The sequence below is a fragment of the Neolamprologus multifasciatus genome, chromosome 15 (genome assembly GCF_963576455.1).
Source record: "Neolamprologus multifasciatus chromosome 15, fNeoMul1.2, whole genome shotgun sequence".
Taxonomy (NCBI): Eukaryota; Metazoa; Chordata; class Actinopteri; order Cichliformes; family Cichlidae; genus Neolamprologus; species Neolamprologus multifasciatus.
Window position 1 is genome coordinate 20,270,994 of NC_140453.1, and position 21,026 is coordinate 20,292,019.

Sequence of the window (21,026 nt, forward strand, 5' to 3'; positions counted from 1 at the left end):
CCAGCAGAGAAAGAAAGCCCAGCATCCTCCCTACTCAGTGTTTTTGTGCCTGAGTATTCACAGGTTAAAGGACAAAAAAAATGAGCTACAATCGGACTTTTTATTGTATTCATTTTGCCTGAATTTCCATAAAAAGGTTAAGATGAATGAAAGTATTATGCACCAGAAACAGATTGCATTACTCCTTCTTTGTGTTGTGTTAAAGAAGCAGAAGAACAATACACTCAGAGCTTACAGTAAACTAATTGCATCCAGATGGTGCTCATTGTTCAATTAGATGAGTCTGTACTGTTTAGTTCTTGTAATACAGTAACCGAGCATATAAACAAACTCTCACTAGTTGTCACACGCTTTTATGTCGCATCTGTATTTGCAGTAGTTGCCACAGTAACTGGTTAATTATCAAGTCAGAGTGCAGAAAGTTGGCTTTCATGTCAGCTAAAAATACTTGGCTTCCAACAAAATTTTACTTTGGATTTAGATCTATGATAAATATATGTCATCCCTCCAGTGTTTAGAGCTACTTTAGGCATGCATTTGCGTATTGCTGAGCAACAGTGACTCTGTTTTAGGAGTAGGATTTATTAAGTGTGTATTCCAAAAGAAGTGATGCGCAAACTATTCCCCCATGGAGAGTCTTCAAATGATTGTAAAGCGGATTTTTCTGCTCGCTGAGTCTGTTTGGTGAATTACACGGTGCTCTAAAAACCAAATGCAGCTAATGATTCCCAGTAAATCAGATTCTTTGTTAAATTAAAATGTGTGCGTTAAGTCATGCATCACTGCAAATTAAGCTAATAAAAGCTGGTTTTGAGAATTGATGGCACCTATTCAGTCCTTTAATGGTAACATTTAATGTCACTGGCTACTCTGGTCCTGCAGAACAGAGAGAGAAAGAGAGATGTCAAGGGAAGTAAATAAGTGTGTATAACACAAAATGCTAACAAAGTTGATCCACAGATCACAGAATCTGCATTAAATAAAGACCAAATTTTGCAGTTTACTCACCGGCTCAAACCTATCTTAACAGCGCCGCTGCTTACGCTGCCACAGAGCATCCCGTAATTAGCTGGCGGATTAAGGTGCACCTTACAGTTTAGCAGATCACAGCCGCACATTATAATTAAAGTAATTAGACCTCCTATCTCTCTCTCCGTGCTTCGGTAAATTCTCTCCCAGAAAATGAATAATATTGAGGCAGCTGAAAGGAGATGGCACACTGCCTTCCCCCCCCATTTGCAAATATGAAACTTTCAGATGATGTTGCGGGGAGAAGCTACGATGTAGCGCACAGTCGAAGTGTGAGGTGGCACTTGAAAGGAAGCTGATACTAATGTTGGATTCAATCTGAAAATAGATGGTCTTTATGAAAAGTAACCCCAGCACTACCATACTGATTATTTGTATTTGCAAGTCATTTCCTGTTTTATTTTGTAATTCTTCCTGCTAGTGTCACCACCTGTCGGTGTCAGTATTAGCTCCATTTTAATTGATTGGAAATTCAAACACATATAGTTGCGACACACGTAAATAAAAGTTGACAAAAAAAAATAGCACAATGTGAGAAAATGATAAAAAAGAAACATGTAAAGTTAAATGGAATATAATTAAAAACAATGTAAGATAAAAAGAAGCTTAATGACTGAAAAAAACATACAAAAGTACAATAAAATTCAAAGACTATGATAACATTCAATTCAGAAAAATAGTTCAATAACATAAAACAAACCAGACAAATTTAGTAAAAGTAAATGCAGAAAATGACAGATGCCTGAGGGCTGCATTCTGGTCTCCTGACATCCACGAGCAAAACTCGACAACCGCCCCGAAATTCAGTAAAACCTCTAGCTTGGGCAGTATGCACATTTCCAAATATATACACTTTAAGACAATAAATATCAGCTCTAAACGTTTAAAATAACAGCTAGCAAGTGTGTCCCTGTAAGTTGATCACTGTTTTTCCTAGAGAGGTGAAAAAATACAAATGAATTTTGAAATATACTTGCACGACTCACAAACTGAAGTCTGCGTGGGAGGAGTAAGAAGTCTGGTTTCTTAGCATTCTGCAAATTTTAAGCTGCAAATATTGATTTTTAAATCTTGTTAGCTACCTGATCATCTTTTCATTCTGATCAAGCTACTCGCTGCTTTATATTCTTCATGTTTTTGTAGTTTTTTCATTTTTATTTAGGTGTTTTTCCCAGTTCATTTTCTCGGACTGTTTCTGGACTTCTGGCCTCTTGTCTGCTCCTCACCTGCTTAGTTTACCCGATTGACTGCTTCCCCTGTGCATGATCTCAAGCTTGCTTAAAGAGATTTGGATTGGGTTTGTATGCTGGTCTTCTATCACCGACATTATTAGGGAATTTTCTAAATTAACGAAAAACTGTTTCCTCCAGAAAAAAATGATTGACTTCCCCTAATAACAGTCTCCTTCACAAACTATAAATCAAATGGAATAATTAGTTCACTGGAGGCACCATGTTAACTGTGACATGGCATGGATGACATAAAATTCTACAAGATAAGTAAAAAAATAGGAGTAATGTAAACCAATGCACGATACGGCCACAGGCTTATATTCCAAATTAGAAATTAAATTTCCATTTTGACTAAGATTAAATTATAATGAGTGCAGGAAGATAATGATAATTATCTAGCAATGTTCCTCACTGCAGCTCGGGAGGATTTGGCACTCATGTCTCATCACATATTGCTTAGCCAAGTAATATTTAAAGCTGTTATAGCGGATATCACATTGGAACGCCACGAGATTGTACATTATACTCTACTCAGACCTTTGTTAAGTGCCTTTCACTACGGTGGCCCCTAGAGACAAAGCACGTACAAACTCCAAAACACTTGCAAACTCCAAAACACTTGCAAACTCCAAAACACATGCAAACTCCAAAACACTTGCAAACTCCAAAACACATGCAAACTCCAAAACACATGCAAACTCCAAAACACTTGCAAACTCCAAAACACATGCAAACTCCAAAACACTTGCAAACTCCAAAACACATGCAAACTCCAAAACACATGCAAACTCCAAAACACTTGCAAACTCCAAAACACATGCAAACTCCAAAACACTTGCAAACTCCAAAACACATGCAAACTCCAAAACACATGCAAACTCCAAAACACTTGTAAACCCCAAAGCACATGCAAATTCCAAAACACAACGGAAGTGCTCCAGGACGCTAGGGGCAGTGTTGAGCTTTTGTTACCTAGTAACTACACAAGCCAGGATGTACCAATGACCGGATTTGGGGTCTGCAGCCTTAAAGTCCGCATTTTAAGGCCGATTACGTCACAGCGACACGACGAAGGCTGTCCCAATTCAAAGGCTGCTCGAAATGCGGCCCTCAAATGCGTCCTTAATTTCCCTGAATTTTAAGAATGGGTCGCTGTAGCCTTCATGGCCCAACGTATCCCAGATTTCATAGCTCGCCTGTGGTGTGGATAATTTTGCCGAAAAAAACGGCTGAAGCGGAGCCGCCAAGAGTAAACTTTCAGAAGTAAGTACTGAATATTATGTCACTTATTTATGCGCAAATGTTTTTTATAATGAAGAACATTAAAACATTACTGTTGGCCACATGTCGGGAAAGTTATGTGACATTAGCGATGTTTGTACTAACTTGGTTTTAAAGCCTTTACTCCAAAATATACGCCGTTCAATAGTTGACTTTAATCTTACAGAGAATGTGATGATTTTATGGATAATTAAAGTCAGTCATATATCCACAAACACAACAGGCTGAAAGTCAGTGATGCTGCTCGGTTTGCAGTCCTGAATATCACGGCACAAGCAGGATTCACTGCACTGTTAATGTTAGCTATGTTATATTGCTGCCACTGTTCGGTGGTGTAGAGCCAAACGGACTTTAACGTGTGTTTGAACGAGCTGACGGTTCACTCGTTAAGCTGAAAGAAAGGTGCTTTAATCACAGGAGTCACACACGTGTCCACTGTACCATCTGGGAACTCTTCTTGTTTCGTAATAACACAGTCCTCCTTCTTTTGTGCTGTTTTGTAGCAGTGTATACACCTGAGGCTGTCACCTGTCTGTCTGTCCTGCACTCTCTCTCTTTTTCTTTCTCTCTGATTGTGTAATAAAAGTATGAACATGTATTTATAAGTTACATTTGTGTTTGAATCCTGCAGCTTATCACGCATTTGATTTCCATGTGTGACAACTGCAAGTGTCCAGAGTGAGGACAGACTGAGGGACTCACTGCTGCACATCATCTGTGAGGCTTTGCACCCCTGATGATCCACCAGGACTCAGCAGTGTGTGAGGAAGAGGAGGAGGAAGAGCCAGCAGCAGCTGACAGATGGAGAGAATAGACAGACTGTTCCCTGTTTGTGAAGGACTGCTAGGAAAGTTTAACATAACTAATTGTCTGTCCTGAATCAGTCTTATTAGGTAATGTTCAAATAATTTTATCATTCCAGTGTTTGCAGTGTGGGAGAAAGTACTCAGGGCCTTCAAGTTACACACTATGAAAGGAAGAAACAAGTTTAATATTCAGAAACCTAAAGTATGTATCAGCAGCTGAATGGACCTAAAAATAAATGTTTGTTTCAGTTCTATGAAGCTTTGAGTATTTTGGATTAGTAGCAGTGCTGTGTTTGTTGCATCATATTGCTGTAATTGTTTATATGCTTTATATATTCTGAGGTAAGTTGATCTATAGTGTTACATCATATTCTATAATGATGCTATGTGTTTGTATACTTTCTGCCCAGTTTGACCCATTTAGCAGAAGTCAGCCTGTTTAAGGCTCTGATATCTATTCTGTATGACTTAAAGCAGTTATGACATGGTCTGATTTTCTCACCCAATAAAGGAATATTCAATATATCAGTCTACTCTTCATTTTATCAGAAACAGTTATCACAGCTCATATAATTTCTTTTTACACACGTATGTAAGCAATGAGCCAAATTTAGTAATGCCAACATACTGAAGGAACAACATTTCTCTCTTATATATGATACACCTATATATGCACTGTCAAAGATACTTGTCTTTGAGTGAAGATTTAAGGTGATAAGACCTATAAATAACTGCAACTTGAATCTGTACTGTGGCTCAGTATTTGACACAGAGTTCATGTTCACTGCTGTAATAGCTAATAATGATTAATATAATAACTATAATATTGGCCATATTATATTTACATTACCAAAGTGATATGACTTTAGTCTCATGAACAACATTAGCTAATTGTTATTTACTAACTAATCTTAAATGACTGTTCAGTACAGAAATGAAGCCCAAAAATCATGTTTTACTGTCCTGTGGTCTCAACCTCAGATACTTATCAAATCACACAAAGCTCTTGTAGAAACAAACAAACAAATGAACAAAATATGTTTTCCTTCATTTCTGTCAAACAAAATTGTATGACACGTTACCAGCGGTTAGTATCATGGTTGCTAGGCAACCTGGGAAGCGCGACAGAGACTAGACCGTCCCATACAGACAAACTTGCCGTTTATTTTGCAAATCGAGCTCAACACTGCCCCTAGCGTCCTGGAGCACTTCCGTTGTGTTTTGGAATTTGCATGTGCTTTGGGGTTTGCATGTGTTTTGGAGTTTGCAAGTGTTTTGGAGTTTGCAAGTGTTTTGGCATTTGCATGTGTTTTGGAGTTTGCAAGTGTTTTGGAGTTTGCAAGTGTTTTGGAGTTTGCATGTGTTTTGGAGTTTGCAAGTGTTTTGGAGTTTGCATGTGTTTTGGAGTTTGCAAGTGTTTTGGAGTTTGCATGTGTTTTGGAGTTTGCAAGTGTTTTGGAGTTTGTACGTGCTTTGTCTCTAGGGGCCACCGTATTTCACAACTCACTGACCACAAGCAAGTCGGTACTGGGTCAGTGGTTAGAATAGCTGCCTCACATCATCATTTCCTGTCTTTTTACACTGTCACTTTAACCTTGTGTCTTTCCTTCCTTTGTGATTATTTGCTTTGTATCACCTGTTTTTAGTTAACCAGTCACTCTATAAATATACAGTCTGTCTTTCACCTCCCACTTGCCAGATTGTTTTTGCACAAGTTTTCAAGTTTGTAGTCATGGCCTCATATTTTTTTGCTCATACCTTCTTGTATGTTTTTTTCAGCTTTATATTCCTGCTTCATTTGCATCCGGGATTCCTTGTGTTTCTTCCTCATGTTTATGTTGCCCTATTGTTTTTACATCTTGTGATCCTCCTGTTCCTCTAGTTTTGCTTCATGTAGCCCATCTTGTCTTTTACCTCCTGCTCTTTCTCATATTCTTCCTTGTGTACTGCCTCATTATCTACCTGATCTCTTTTGTGCATGACTTGCTTGGTTGTAGAAATTTTGCTTCTTGTCCTGTCCCTGCTGGATTTGCTTCTCTCTCTGACTGGTCTCCTATGTATAACCATGTGTCACATGCATGGCATCACTCTTTTATACTCATGTTTTTGTGTTTAACTTTTGATCTTTGACCTCGTTTTTATTATACAGCAAACCCCAGTTACAGTTTTCAGTTTCATATGATGGTCCTCATCAGCTAATGTAAGTGAGTCACGTGTCATAAGATGATCTACAAGTGGAACATTATAACTAAACATTAGAAATAAATAAAAAAAAGTATTATTAAATAGTAGTAAAAATGTCTTCTTCTCTCCATTTCTGTAGCTTAACCAAAAAAAGATGACATAAGAATTAAGACTCAGGCAGAGGGAGATTAGACAGGGGACAAAGAGAGAAAATAAAGCAGGCTTCCCATCAACATAATAATTATAGTTTGTTATGCAGCAGTAATAATGAAGTTAATTGCTTGCAAAACCCATTTTTCCACTAAACTGACTACCTTCTGCAGCAGCCCACTGACTAAAAGGCTTCTGCCAGTGAAATGACACATCAATAGTTGTTGGAGCAATTAAATGCCGGATCCCACCCACTGACCTTTTTCCAAACCATTAACGATCTTATTCCCTAGTGTGCAGAAATCAATACATGGGTACCGACATGCAGTCGCTCATATCTGCACTGTTATTTTTGAACTTTAATTTAAAATCAGAAATTAAAGCATGAAGTAGTTAGCATTACTAATTAAAATGTGCATTCATATTTTTACACTTTGAGGTTGATTGTTAGCTTCACTTGGCACAAAGGCTTGACATTTCAATTAAGTGTTAACCATGTTAATGCAGTTTACTTGGTTTCACCTCTAAATCTCCTTGATGTTTTTATATTTACACTATTGTTCTGTTTTTAAATTTTAACACATATTGCATGACCATATTTCTATTCTATGTATTATATTATATAAACAGTCAACAGTGATTTATATCTATAAGTTGTTAATTGTCTTAATCAGTATTACCAGAATAAAAATAAAAATGATTAAACGTTTTTTAAATGAGAAATAAAACATATAAAATATATCATTAAACATTAGGAAGAGAAATTTCGCTTCTATAAAGAAAATTGCCATTTAATGAAAAGATTTATAACAGAGGATGAGGAATATATACTGTATTTCTTTCTGTTTTTGTGCATTTCCCAACACATTTCAAGCTTCCCTTCATGTGCTTACACACCCACTGAACTCCTAAGACAAAGCTCTGAAGCTACAAGGTGGCTTGCATTAAGGTAGTGTAATGGTGGTCATTAGACATCATCATTATCATCAAAGTCTCGTCAGCTGATGGAAAGACCCGATAAGAGAGATTAGGTGTGTGTGTGGATAGCTGGCAGTTTTTCTTAGTGGCCATTAGATCCTTTGAAGTTGCTAAAACTCCAAGAAGAAGCAGCATCTTTTTACCATTTTATGTTCTTTCCCTCACTGAGTCGTTGGGAATCCAATGACAACAGTACAAAATTTTAGAAGCTGTCCTTTTCACTTCCTGCTTTGGGCACAAACAGTTCCAAGTCTTGTTTGTTTGGTCTGTAGGTGATATTTAATACTTTTGTTGCAAATACTAACAATCCGCTTTATTATGGGAGTTTATTTTGGCAGCTTTCATCCTGTCAGTTCAAAGACTTCAGCTGAATCTTGGCCTTAACAATACCTGTTTCATTTGGCAAAGCCTGATGGACTTTTCACTTTTATTTTCTGTGGAAGTTTCATCAAAGTCATTTGAACTTGCTGCAGTTCTATTACTCTGTCTTTTGAATAGACACGAGCCCCCCCAGAAGTATTCTTTTGTCATCCTAAGCTTCTCCATCATGTCTTTAAGCTTAGTATTGTGTCCAGGACTCCAAATATTGCAAAGCTTCAGGAGGTTAAAGCTATACATTAAACACTTGTGAGCCACACTTTGATGGACTTACTCAGTGTTTGTTGGCTTCTGAGAGCCAGGAGTAACTAATGAAGTCAGGCTTAATAAGTGGATTACCTCAATGAAGATAATGAATATTTACCTTTGTAGTTCTAGGTGCATCCAGTTTCTATAAAATTCTCTCTGTAAAAGTGTATGAGACAAAAGCAGAACAGTTAAATATTATCTCTTTATACCCCTAAAAATTTACATCTTTTGATGTTATGTCATTAAGTAGCTTTGCATTGCAGTCTTACTACTTAGAAGCAGCATTACAGAAGTATTCGGCACCGGTGCAGTTGTTCTGAACTCCAGGATCAAACTACATGCATACGCTACAGAACCCTTTCTTCCTGCTGGCACTGGGAACCAAGCAACAAAAGCCAGTGCCCAGGAAACATATTTTTTCGCATGTCTGCAAGTTGTACACAATCCAATCTTGGCAGCATAGCCAATAAATAAATAAATAATGTCTAAAAATAGCACTCACAAGTAATTTAGAGTGACAAAATTTGAGGTTTGAGTGTGGTGGGGAAGTGAAGATGAAACAGCATAGTTTGCTTTGATCACCCCAGAATCTTGTCCCTTTCAAGCTAATTAAAAAGTAATGACTCACCTTCCCTGTCATATTACCTCCAGCTGCTGTTGGTCCAATGAAATTTAGATTTTTTTTTTCTTCAGAGTTCTTATTGTCTGAGTTTTAATTGTGGGGACACTTTTAAACGTTGCACTCCCCGAATCTCAGTCTGACTTTGGAAAATCTAAACTCTTTAAAAAGTCGCATTGCAGTCATTAAATTGGTGTGTGTATGTGTGTGTGTGTGTGTCATGGCAATATGTGCATCCTGGACACAACCACTGCAGTTACTATAACTTCCCCAAAGGCAATATCAAGTGCAAGGGGTTTACTGGTTTGTGGACAGATTTTTTTCAACATGACATTCATGCATGCATCTCTGCAAGGTGCAGTCACAAGGTTTTATAGGTGTGCATTTGAAATAAAACGATTGAATTTAAACTGTAACGAGTGTTGTCCAACCCAAGAATCTTGACGTCAGATGATCGATCTGAAAAAAAAAGAAAAAAAAGATGACAGATATTACATCAGATGTAGATATAGTGATGCCAGTATTATCCACTGTGGTGAGAGCAGGGCCATTCTGACTGTGAAACCACACGCTCATTTCCTGATGGCTTGTCAATCACAATTCAGTGGTGAGCGTAGTGAGCATACCCCAGATACACAATACGACCAAGATTTAATGTTTTTGGGTTTTTTTGGTTCAGTATGACTAAAACTGAGTCTTGAGCGCTCAACCGTCATCAGGAAAGTGTCAGACGGCTTATTTTCTATAGACTTCTATAGGACCCAAAGCACATTTAGCACCCCTCGATGGCCATTAAAGACAATGCAGGTTCTAGGCACTCCCAAGTTGATATAATTTTTCACACCCAAAAGCTGTGTGCATCCTTTTTATCCCTCAGCCGTGAAAGGCTAATGGAGTATTGTTAGCAGCGCGGTCACCCAAATTTATAAATCCCATAACTCGAGAATGAGGTGACGAGGCTTTTGAAACTACTTCAATGTTCATAAAATATATCAAACAAAATATCACATATAATCATTTCTACTGAAAGCAGCTTAAGCTGTCCTTATGGTATTGACAGAAACCTTTACTGCACTATGTGAAGCTAAAATAACGTTCTGTGTTTGTTGTTGTGTTTGTATATTTTAACATTAATTTAATATATTTTGACATCATTTAGTTTGTTTATTCACGCTACTTTCCAAAGCTTACATTGATGATAGCATGTCTGGAGCACCACGCAAAGTAAATCTGACATTATTCCTGCAGACAAGTAAACACTTCAAGTAGAAATAAAAATACTGAGACAAGAAAACAAGTTTACATATCTTCAGCATTGCTATGAAGCTTATATACTGCAGCTGGTTTGTGTCGAGTGAATAACATAAAAGCAAATAGAAATAAACGGGGGTTAGAAACTAAGTAAAAGTGAGGAGAGGAAACTTTTGTTTTAGACAGTCATATTTTCCCAGCTTTTGGCAGCTGAGTCATATTTCACCGAGCAGCAGGCAGAGACTCAGCCGTAGCGCATCTGGTCGAAGTCTTAGCGAGTTTCTCAGCAGTGACTTTCTCCCAGCTGACAGACAAAATTTGCAGCATTTTGCTGTCGCCTTATCGATTGGCCTGGTATCACTGTCATTTAAGCAAACTCCTCAAAGGACATGAACTGATCGATCGGTGGAGATGAGAAAAGATCTCTGCTACCGTGCAAACACGTTCACTCCCTCTTTCTCTCACGCTCACACCTTAGATGGATGAATTCGTAGCACTGTATTCAAGTGTAAAAAAGAGCTTGTAGTTTAAGCTGACGGTAACATTCATTGTATTGTATACCAAAAGAAAATCTTAACAGTGGCCTTTTGTCATAAAACGCATGAATCATGATGGCATGTTCTCCCTGTGTGTTTTGCGTGGGTTCTCTCTGGGTCCAAAGACATGCAGCCAATGGGGTTAGCTTAATTTATGATTTTAAATTGCTTCTGGGGGTGCTTCTATTAGCTATTCAAACACGAGGTGTGCTTAGTTTTCACAGAACTCTATGAAAACTTGTGATCAATGTGATTCCAAAAATTGGAACTGGTCATTTTAGTGATGTTTAATTTACCAAGTTGAAATTATCACTAAATATGCACAAACGTATTTTACTATCTAGAATCTAGACAAGCTGTTACCAAAGTGTGCTTGGTGTGATTCTCCATCACATGAATACCAAAATATATTTCATACCTACAATAGATAAAATAAATGAATGATATTGCATTTCACAGACGGTGCTCTGGCAGTTCATAGGGTTAAAGCTGATCTCTGTATATACCTGAAGGGTAACCACACAACACCTTGACAGAGAATTGTAATTCCGCCTTAAGGCAGGACTTTAGTTAAAGCTATGTACTGCCTTAGCGAGAGCACGTTTTGGGGGAAAACACTGTCTGAGAGGATCAGTTAGGGCTGAGAAAGTCCCCTAAATTGTGTATACTGATGCTCTCACAGAGCCCCACCAGGCAGGATGGGTCTTCATCTAATGCTGAATATATGCTGTGTAATACTAAAATTAACCCAAATTTTCTCAGAAGGTGCTGATCTACAGAAACTCTTTACATAGATCAGCACTGGCAGACGATATTGGCTTATATCTGCAATAACCTTTAGAAGAATGTCTTTTACTGGCACACACTGTTCAGTATCCGTGGGTGACAATGACGGCAATATTTGCAGGCTTTATCTCCCAGGCTGCACTTGTCATTGTTGTGGGTGCTAACGCATACAAGCACGCACACAATAGTCTCTGCCTCCACATCTCTGTCTCTGACCATTTGTCAGGCAAATTATCATGATGAGTTTGGACATGGGCTCATTGGCTCATCGGGAACTTGACAGTTTATGCTGGTGTGTGTGTGTGTGTGTGTTTGTGTGTGTGTGTGTGTGTGTGTGTGCAGACCCAACAGCATCATGATTAGTGCATTTCATCTGCAGAAGTGTGCTGATGACTCTGATGGAGATTTTAGCTCGTCTAACTGTTACGTTGGCTTCGTTTGCTTCCTAAGCTGATGAGCGGCTGAGCCGAGCTGAATAATTTAGGCGTGTTGATGAGGAAAAGATGTTTTATTTTGGAGCAAACCAAATTTTTCTTGGCCTTATTTTCCTCTCTGCAGTTTGTCTCTGATCTTTGGTGCTTCATTGCTCATTTGTGAACACAGTGAAGGAGACTTACAGTGAGCGGTCCAAAGGAAAACACGGGCTGTAATTCTTCTCGGATAAAACTACCCTGTATACATAAACTAGGCTGTGTGTGTGTGTGTGTGTGTGTGTGTGTGAATGGATTGCATGGGTGTACTGATGTTAGTCAATCTTTTGACCACAGAAGGAGAAGGTACAGTCATAAACAGAAGATATTTGCAGGTCCATGTATAACTTGTACATATCTTTCTTGTGTAAATTTGTCTGTGTTATTTTGTAAATACTAACGCTATTGTTTATTTCACACACATGGAGAGATGCCAAACTGCCTTTCATTGTTCTTGTAACAGTGACAATAAAGAGCTATTCTATTCTATTCTATTCTATTAATGGGTAAATTTAAATAAAACGGCACAGGAGACAAAAATGAACAAAAAAGTTAGAAATCCAAGCACATAGATCTGAAGCAGAACACAAAACCCTCTAAGGTACATTCAGTGTTAACCAGATTACCCAACAACAACGCTACAAACAAGGAGACACGGGGCAAACTCCTCACTTTAAATCACTGCTATCTCAAATGACAAACTGGCAGCTCTTTTGAGCCAGCCGCTGTAATTAGTGTTAGAGCCTTGGACTGGGACACCTGCCCAAGAAGCAGAGGAAGCTGGGATGAAGAACAAGTACACTGTATGCACTAATTGGCCTACAACAAAGAGTGGACAACAAGGAGGAGGAACATGGTCATATGGCTGTAACAGCTTGAAATACTTAAATATGTCAACAGCTATAAATTTTGGACAAACATTAATGAGCATCAGGGGACCAGTTCTGCTGACTTTAGTGATCCCCTGGCCTGTTCTCTGACACCACTATGAATTATCTATACTGGCATTTTTTTAAACTCTAAGTCTAGCTGTAGCTGGATTTCCATTAAATGTAAATCCTATTAAAGACTAAAGACAGACCAAAACCTCACACACATCACTTCCTTTAAGTCAGCTACTAAACGCACATGGCCTGCTAGATCATGGCAATCATAAACGTTTAGCAAAGATAGTACTTATTTGTCACCTTCTTGAACTCCTACTTAAAATTAGTTTTTCCACAGACCTGGGTCAGTTTTATTAAAGTTACCTCTTTTTGGTTTGAGATGAGCTAAAGCTGCTACAACCTGCAGGGGAGAGAGACGTTAAAGAGGAGGGAAAGCTCTTCTTCTTCTTGAAATTGAACCTAAAACCAGTCTGTGGTTGCTTGATTATGGCCAAAATCATAATTACCTTTTCAGTTATGATGATTTAATGCACTTTTATTTTCCATTTTTATTTAAGTGGATTTCTATGAACTTTTATTATAATTGAAGTGAATAAATGTGAATAAGTGATGTACTGGAAGCAAAACAAGATGATTATTTTAAAACAGAATCTGACATAGTAACTATGTGATTTTGATCATCTCATTTTAGTAATTGGTAGAAACCAAACTAGAAATTGAAACAAAATTTTAGTTAATTGCACAGCCATAGAGCAGTTTTACAGGATCATTAGCATAATGTCTTATTAGCATCTTATTATTGCCAGGACAGTAAATGGTAATGCATGATGTCAAAATCCATGTAATAAATATCAGTTCATATCTATTGCATGTATTAAGATATACTATGTGCTAATAAGGTTGTATAAACAGTAATAATAATTCAATTCAATTCAATTCAATTTTATTTATATAGCGCCAAATCACAACAAATGTCGCCTCAAGGCGCTTCATAGATACAGAGAAAAGCCCAACAATCATATGACCCCCTATGAGCAAGCACTTTGGCGACAGTGGGAAGGAAAAACTCCCTTTTAACAGGAAGAAACCTCCGGCAGAACCAGGCTCAGGGAGGGGCAGCCATCTGCTGCGACCGGTTGGGGTGAGAGAAGGAAGACAGGATAAAGACATGCTGTGGAAGAGAGACAGAGATTAATAACAGATACGATTCAATACAGAGAGGTCTGTTAATACATAGTGAGTGAGAAAGGTGACTGGAAAGGAAAAACTCAATGCATCATGGGAATCCCCCGGCAGCCTACATCTATTGCAGCATAACTAAGGGAGGATTCAGGGTCACCTGGTCCAGCCCTAACTATATGCTTTAGCAAAAAGGAAGGTTTTAAGCCTAATCTTAAAAGTAGAGATAGTGTCTGTCTCCTGAATCCAAACTGGAAGCTGGTTCCACAGAAGAGGGGCCTGAAAACTGAAGGCTCTCCCTCCCATTCTACTTTTAAATACTCTAGGAACAACAAGTAGGCCTGCAGAGCGGGAGCGAAGTGCTCTAATAGGGTGATATGGTACTACAAGGTCATTAAGATAAGATGGGGCCAATAGTATTATAAACATTAGATTAAGCATTTACCAACACAACTGTTTAAGAAGCTTATTAGAGTTTCTTATAATGTAAATAAACCTCACACACTAATGTCATGTCACATTAATGGCTCTTTTTCCACAGTTAAACTTTTATTACTATTATTCGTTGCTTTATAGAATTAATAAACACTTTTTTCTTGTTTTTAATTAGACATGAACTAGGCTTATTTGCAGCTGAAGTATCTAAAATATAAACAAGTTAATCGAATGTTTCATTGCACACTTGTTAACAGTTTAATTAAATAAAGGGGCCTTAATATTTAAGCTTTAGCTGCAATGTGAAGTGTTCCTAAATTAATACCTTTACACTGAAAATCAAAAGAGAACAACACAACGTAGAATCTTGTACAACAATAATTTGAGTCAAAACGAGGTGATAAAGTTGGATTTTTGACCAAACAAAAGCTGGACAGTCCTGTTCAACTTCAGTGGTTTACAAAATCAAATGAGAGGCTTCATCCCACGCCTGAGTATGTCTTTGATTATAAAGTGACTTATTTCTCTCATTGCACAGCTCTGCAGCTGTCAGCAAAAACAGGGTGAGTGCGTGGGGAATAAACAATGAAAATCTCAAAGACATCAGCACTTGTCAAGCTACATGAACTACATTTCTTCTCCCAGTAAGGCATGGCAAAGAATAAAAAGTGGGTGTCTAGTGTCAGTGAAAGCTTTTTTCCCCTTTTCTTTCTCTAATTTTTTCCTCTGCACTTTTTTCCAATTCTATTGATGGACTTTGGCCCAAGTAAACAAAGGCTCTTTAGCACCCAAACACAGTTCAATGTGCTGAATTATTGACTTGGTTTTTCAAAGAGGCAACGCAGAGCTTTGTTTCTCACAGCAGGGAGAGAAGCAGAGGACGAGTGTCTCACGGTTTTTCATGTGGAAATCCATGGAACCCATTTCTGTCCTCTCCCTCTCATTCTGCCTTGAGCAGAGGATCACTGCACTGTCAAATTATTGGATGGCCGCATGTATTTTTGAACAGATTTAAAGGTCAATCTCATGCACAACAGTTTGCTTGTGTTATTTTTATCCCCAGCAATACACACCGTCAACCAATTTCTAATTCATCACTGCAAGGCATCAGATATGGAGAAGATATAGCAAAAAAATCCATAGTATGTTGATGTTTCTCTCGTAAAGGTGAAGACTTGCAAGATTTACTGTCAGTTATATATGAAACATTAATATCTACTATTTAAGTAAGTAAGGCTATGTGAAATTCATAGCTTATCCTTAAGAGATCACTGATACTTCTGAGTTATTAGAAACATTAAGCAATGGACTAGGAGGTTTTAGCAGCTTTATACCAGCTATATACAGTACCACAGTTCATCTCTACTAATTGTATGTCAGTAGCATTAGAAATATTTATGCTACAGCAGGACTATCGAACTGAGGCCAAAATATGAAGTTAGAATTGCATTAAGTTCTTATTAAGTTCTTCATCATGTCTGGTCAGTCTGGTCTGCGTTCCCAGAAAAACTTCCAGCAAACCAGCAAAAATTCAGCAAATTGTCTCACCATTAATTGTTTCAGTAAACCACAACAAATATTGGTAGTATGGCAGATAATCTTGAATTTGCTTTTTGTTTTTTAAGTGTATTTTATAATGGCCTGAACATGACACTATAACTGTTGTGGCTCACATTAGGTCTTTAGGGTTCACAGGTCTAGAGACCAGTCTGCAACCGGTTTCTGGTTTCAACTTGTTGCTGGAGGTTGCAATGAAATATATAGCGCTGCACCAAAATCTCCTTGTGAATGCTTTATTTGTTAGCAGATCGTCATGGTTGTAGTTTACATGGAAGCCCCCGGGATGTCTGCAAACACTTATCAACTACTCATTAAACACCATGGAAACTATAACAAGTGCAATGTTACACACACGTGTGTGTTTACAGTGCAAACAGGAAGTGGAGAATGCTCGCCTTCAAAGCAAAAGTTTTGTCCTTTCAAATGTGTTGATTGCAGCATTAAGGTGGATCTTTTATTTTGCAGCTGGATAGTAGAGTTCGGTTTGCGGCACTCGGAGAGTAACTGGCGAGGGTTTGGCCATCTTATAAACGTGAAGTATTTGCCAGCTTTGGAAAATTAAGCCCGCATATTTTTATCACAGTCCTGGGGATTTTTTTTTCTTTGGTTAAAAGGCAAAAAGGCATTTAAGGACAAACCCTGTGAGGACTCCTCATCCAACTCGACTTCTCAAAATTGTGAAAAATCTTCTCTTCATTGATTTAGGGTGATGGTTGAACATTATAGTGGATGCTTCAAACACCTTGTCTATAACACCAAGTTTGCACTAAGTACCAGCTGTTCTTCATAAAGACTTCATTGGACTTGATTGTAAAAATATTATATGAGAAGTTCTTTCTCTCCTTGAACCGTGTTGGGAGCTTCATCCTCAAAACATCAATATCACCTTTCCTTTTCATCTTACAGATTTATTCTTCCGCTCTCATGTTTCTTTACTTTATCCTCATGCTTTGATGTTCTGCTGCTAGCTCCCGTATTAATATTTTAACACAATATGCCCAGCATAGCAGTCCTAGCATGTTAGCTGAATACTGCTGTTAATTGTCTAGTCAGGTGTAAAAAAAACAAAAACCATATCAATATTGTATTAAATCTTTATTATGATCCTGTACATTATCTAATGTGTTTCTTCCCTCTGTTGCAGGTTATCTATGCACTGAACACGAAAAATGATGAACACGAGGCAGCAATCGCTACTCTGAAGGAGGCTCATGAAGAGGAGGTGCAGCAGATTCTTTCTGAGACCAGGGAGAAGATACTCCAGGTTTGTGTGTGTGTTTGTCTTCCTTTAAATTTATTAGGTTCTTTACCACAAACACTCTGTTGCTTGACTCCTATGTTTCAATTTGATCGACTGAAATCAGTGAAGTTCTCCTTCTGCGCACTTTAAAGATAGATAGGAGCAGATGATGATGATGGACACACACATTACATAAGAAGATGTTACACACCGTTGTCGGAGTATGGGCACAACACAATACAATCTATAAGAAACTGACATATTTATTAAATATTTAATAAATATAAAACATGTATTAAATTATAGCATTTCAGTCCACGCAACGTTCAGCTGGTACATTGACAGGATGCACTTCGAAACTGCACAAGACCAATTTGACCAGAGGCATCATACCTTTCTGCAGTCCTGTGAAACTAAGTACACTCTAGAGCAGGGCGATATAACCAAAAATATTTATCGCGATATACATTTGAAAATTTGCAATAACGATATAACTGACGATATAATTGACACTAGGCAAAATACTTTACAACTCCTCAACTTTATTAGTGCAAAAAAACACCCATCAATGTATTTTCACTTAAACAAGCAGCTGTTTTTTATGTGCATTAAAGTTATATAAAAAATTAACAGTGCAAATGCAAATTCCTTGCTGACAGTTTAACCAAAAGGCATTTCCAGTGGAAATTGGCCGACATATAATCAGCATAACCATGTATAATATCCACAAAACATTTTTATTTTTTAGCATTTTTACAAACCAGTTCTGGTTCATCTGTTTCATTCAACAATCCACTTTCGCTCTTCTCATTCTGCGTCGCCGCCATGTGCGTATGTAAACAAAGGCACTGCGCATGCGCGTTTTACCCATATTCTATCGCCATATTTCATTTTCCTATCGTTGCCCAACATTACACCGGTATTACCGTGAACGGTATGATATAGCCCAGCCCTAGTACACTCCATGATTCACTGGCTTGTAGAACCAGCTTTGGCAGCAATAACTATAATAGCTCAACTTGGAAATCTAGGCTCACTCTTTTTTTACTATTTTTCAGTTCATTGAGGTTTATGGGCCCTCATTTATGGACAGCTCTCTTAAGGTCCTGTTACGGCATTTCAGTCAGCTCTAGACTTCGACTGTGCCCTTGTTGCACCTTCATTCTTTTCTGTTTCAGCCACTCTGTCCCAGGTCCTGTTGCTGCAAAACAAACTTATATCATCAACCCTGCACCACTGTGCTAAGAGTGAAGTGTCTGTGGTGATAAGCTGTGTTTTGTTCGTGTGGTTTGCTCAGGTAGAACTGTGCACACCTAAGCCATGGTGCCATATTCCTTTTGTACAGAACAGACTCCTGGCAGCCCTTCCAAACTAATCATACATATTCATCTTTGTGTAGTGGTTAACACATTGACCTAATGTGCAAGAGGTCCCTGGTTTAAGACTTGGAGAAGATGCAAATGATTTAGAGTTGTGTCACAAAGGGCATCAAGCATAAGAATTTGTGCCAAATCAAATATGCGGATCCCTCTTCTGTGGAAATGCGTTGCTAATAAGGGAGCATCTGAAAGAAGCACAGGCCTCAGTTAGCATGATAAATGTTGATTGAGATGTAGAGCTATATGTCAGATGTGGAGTTTGAGATATAGCTCTTGGGTTTTTTTTTTTTTGGTTTTTTTTTGCAATTTCTCTGATTAGTGGTGTTACAGAGGTGCTCACACTTGTTGATGATTAATTAATCAAGTGTTTGATTAGCATCTCCTGGCTGCTACTTACCCACTTAATTCCTATGGAAGCAGTAAGGGTGTACTTGGTTTTAGAGAATTATGAAACGCTAAAGATGGCGATCTCATCCCCAAAGAGCCAAACAAAATTCGAAACAGGAAATGGTTAAATCAATCATGTCATTGCACAGATGCATGCGCACATTAGAGTTTCACAACCATTTCAAAAGTCACGATATGTACGTATGCATAGCAGAAGTACAGCTTTATGGGGGAAAATATTTCTAAAGCTTTTCTTGGAGTTTTTTTGAGCACTTTCCAATGGATTTGAATGATTATTCCTTTCATCCAGTATCTCAGTGACCATTACACTAAAATTCAATTATTCAATTCAAAATTACTCCCAAGTTGTGAGATAAGAAATATATAATGCTGAACAATCAGGTCTATAATTGGACAATGAGGATGTAAATATAGTACATGTAGTAGTAGTAAAGCTGTACATACATTTAGTTTTCAGACAGAGGAGATGTTTGAGTTGGGGCTTTAGTAAAAGCTGCAGTTCAATCCGTTTGTTTGTGGATTGTTTAAAAATGTCTGCCTGATGGTAGGAGCTTAAACAAATTGTGTCCAGGGTCTGCAATGTCTTTGATGATTTGCTTGTCCATTCATATTAAGTTCATATTATGACTCAAGTAGAAGCTTACAAGATACCAGGCTTTTAGATCTAGGAGTCTCCTTGCCAATGGTTTTTGAATAACCCACTATTGTATACTCATACTATACTCATAGGATCAGAAACTCAGACCCTTTAAAACAAAAAGCCAGTCCAGACCTCCTGTACAGGGCTAACTGGGATCTAACACAGTGTTTGGCTTTTTAGTAACATGCAGACTTGGGGAATGCAGATAAAATAAAAGAGAGAAGACGGCGTTGTGGGAATCTTGTTAGACCAGGTTCATCCATGCAGAAAGGAGTTTCAGGAGTCTCAGGACCACTACTGAGACATGTATTGTAGCAAGCACTCAGTACCCAGGAGAACAAAGATGTCTGCATGTGCTGATATAATGTAATGCAACCCAGGGCGAAGTCGTACTGAATCTAAACGTCTACATCTGACTCAACTTCTTTACTGGTAATATAAAAGGAGGAGGATGAATATTATGTAAGCAAAGCCTATTTTTGAAATTTAGATAATAGAAATGTATCACAGGTGTAAAGAGAAGCTGTTCTCATAGGCCTTGGTTCATTTTGACCTAAAAGATAAGATTAAGATAAGATCTACTTTATTTATCATAAAAGGTGGGAAAGTTCTTTGTTACAGCAATTAAAAATGAAATAAAGCGTAATAAAATTAGACGCAATGATATAATAAATATAATAACAATAACAACAGTAATAATAATATTAGGTGGACAAAAGGCTGAAGAGGAACTAAAGTCAACTTTATAATAGATTTCAACAGAAAACAGACATCATTATAAAATCACATACAGCTGATGATGTAGCTAAAATACATCAGGAGCGCTGCACTGTGATCACCGGTGAGCTCAGACCACATTTGAAATGAAGTTATCAATTATGAATCACGTGAATATTAATTATTTAGGTCTATATGTCACGTCATTACTCTTGATGACAATGCCTCAATGACGATGCTTCACTGTGAGTAATGTGACCAACCTTGATCAGCTAAACTTGAATACGCAGATATCGCCTCACTCTGCTTCTCTATTAAGTTTCCCTGGAGGCAGTGTTTACTGGTGTGCTTTGAATGCAAATTTAATTAATTTAGCCGAATTGGATGTACCTATTTAATCTTTTAATTTTCACTTTCATTTGTTGTCATAATGAGAAAAATCAAAGCCTAATTTAAATTCTGTGCGCATCAGCCAATCTTTTAAAGTAATTTTAATTAAAGCTGAAATCCAGGATGTTTATTTACCGGTGTTTGTATGCATTTATGTCCCATAATATCTCAAAATTATCAAGTTTTGGAGGATATGAAGTGCACGACATATTGTGTCTTGTCAATCACAGAGTAAGCATCTC

The 21,026-nt window shown here is 37.8% G+C and overlaps 1 protein-coding gene across 5 annotated transcripts in view; it reads left to right on the top strand.

The window, feature by feature from the left end:
* Window positions 1-21,026, top strand: part of fam184ab (family with sequence similarity 184 member Ab) — a 225,611-nt gene that overhangs the window by 68,867 nt on the left and 135,718 nt on the right. For 4 of the 5 annotated variants that reach the window (XR_014869412.1, XM_085133283.1, XM_085133286.1 and 1 more), the window contains exon 2: window positions 17,155-17,280. Coding sequence is in view for 4 of the 5 variants with exons in the window: in XM_085133283.1 (XP_084989409.1) it covers window positions 17,155-17,280 (126 nt within the window). In the remaining variant the exon portion in view is untranslated. The remainder of the gene's footprint in view (window positions 1-17,154; window positions 17,281-21,026) is intronic. The other variant, XM_085133285.1, reaches the window with a different exon arrangement.